The 720-nt window shown below is 68.6% G+C and overlaps 1 protein-coding gene across 1 annotated transcript in view; it reads left to right on the top strand.

The window, feature by feature from the left end:
* SAMD4B (sterile alpha motif domain containing 4B) overlaps positions 1 to 720 on the top strand; it is a 9,418-nt gene that overhangs the window by 7,460 nt on the left and 1,238 nt on the right. The window contains 2 exon segments of the mRNA XM_025193396.1: positions 1 to 108; positions 539 to 716. The exon segment at positions 1 to 108 is cut by the window's left edge and continues 9 nt beyond it. Of these exon segments, the coding sequence (XP_025049181.1) occupies positions 1 to 108; positions 539 to 716 (286 nt within the window).

The raw sequence follows: 720 nt of genomic DNA, 5'->3' as shown, positions 1-720 counted from the left end.
GACGCAGAAGAAGCGGCTCCTGTCATGGAAGCAGCAGGTGCTGAAGCTGCTGCGGGCGTTCCCCAGGAAGGCGGCGCTCGACCTGCAGAGCTACCGCCAGCAGAAGAGGTAGGGGCGCCGCGACTTCCCTGGCTGCCGCTGCCAGGCCATGGGAGGGGGCGAGGACAGCAGGGGGCGCTGTGCGTGTGAAGAGGGGACAGATGACGATGACACACGGTGTCGGGGGGAGTGTGACGAGTTTCCAAGCCTCAATCAGAGTGACACGGGGGTGTGCGTGATGAGTTTCTAGGCCTCAGCCAGGCAGTGGTGGGAGGGGGTGCAGGCAGCAGGGGGAATGGGGCGGGGGGCTGTATTTGTGTGATGAGTTTCTAGGTCTCGGGTGGGGGGGGCAGCAGAGGGTCCTGTGCGGGTGCGATACTGACTTGGGGAAACTGAGGCACAGAAGCCATCAGGCGGGAGCCTGGGAGGGGAGGGGCTGAGCCTGATTCCCCCCACCCTGCCCCCTCCTCTCTCTCTCTCTCTCTCTCCCCCTCCCCAGCTGGGCCTTCGGCTCCAACTCGCTCCCCATAGCAGGCTCTGTGGGGGTGGGGGTGGCACGCCGGGGTCAGCGCCCGTTCCCGGTGCCCCCCCGCCCCTTGGCCCCCGGCCGCATGGGGCTGCTCAGCCCAGCCGGCCTCGGTGCCGTCTCGCCCCGCCACAGCCCCAGCCCCCCCCTCGCCC

This window comes from Alligator sinensis, unplaced genomic scaffold (genome assembly GCF_000455745.1).
Source record: "Alligator sinensis unplaced genomic scaffold, ASM45574v1 scaffold107_1, whole genome shotgun sequence".
Classification (NCBI taxonomy): Eukaryota; Metazoa; Chordata; order Crocodylia; family Alligatoridae; genus Alligator; species Alligator sinensis.
Note: the sequence above shows the minus strand (reverse complement) of the source record. Positions and strands in the feature narration are given on the sequence as shown.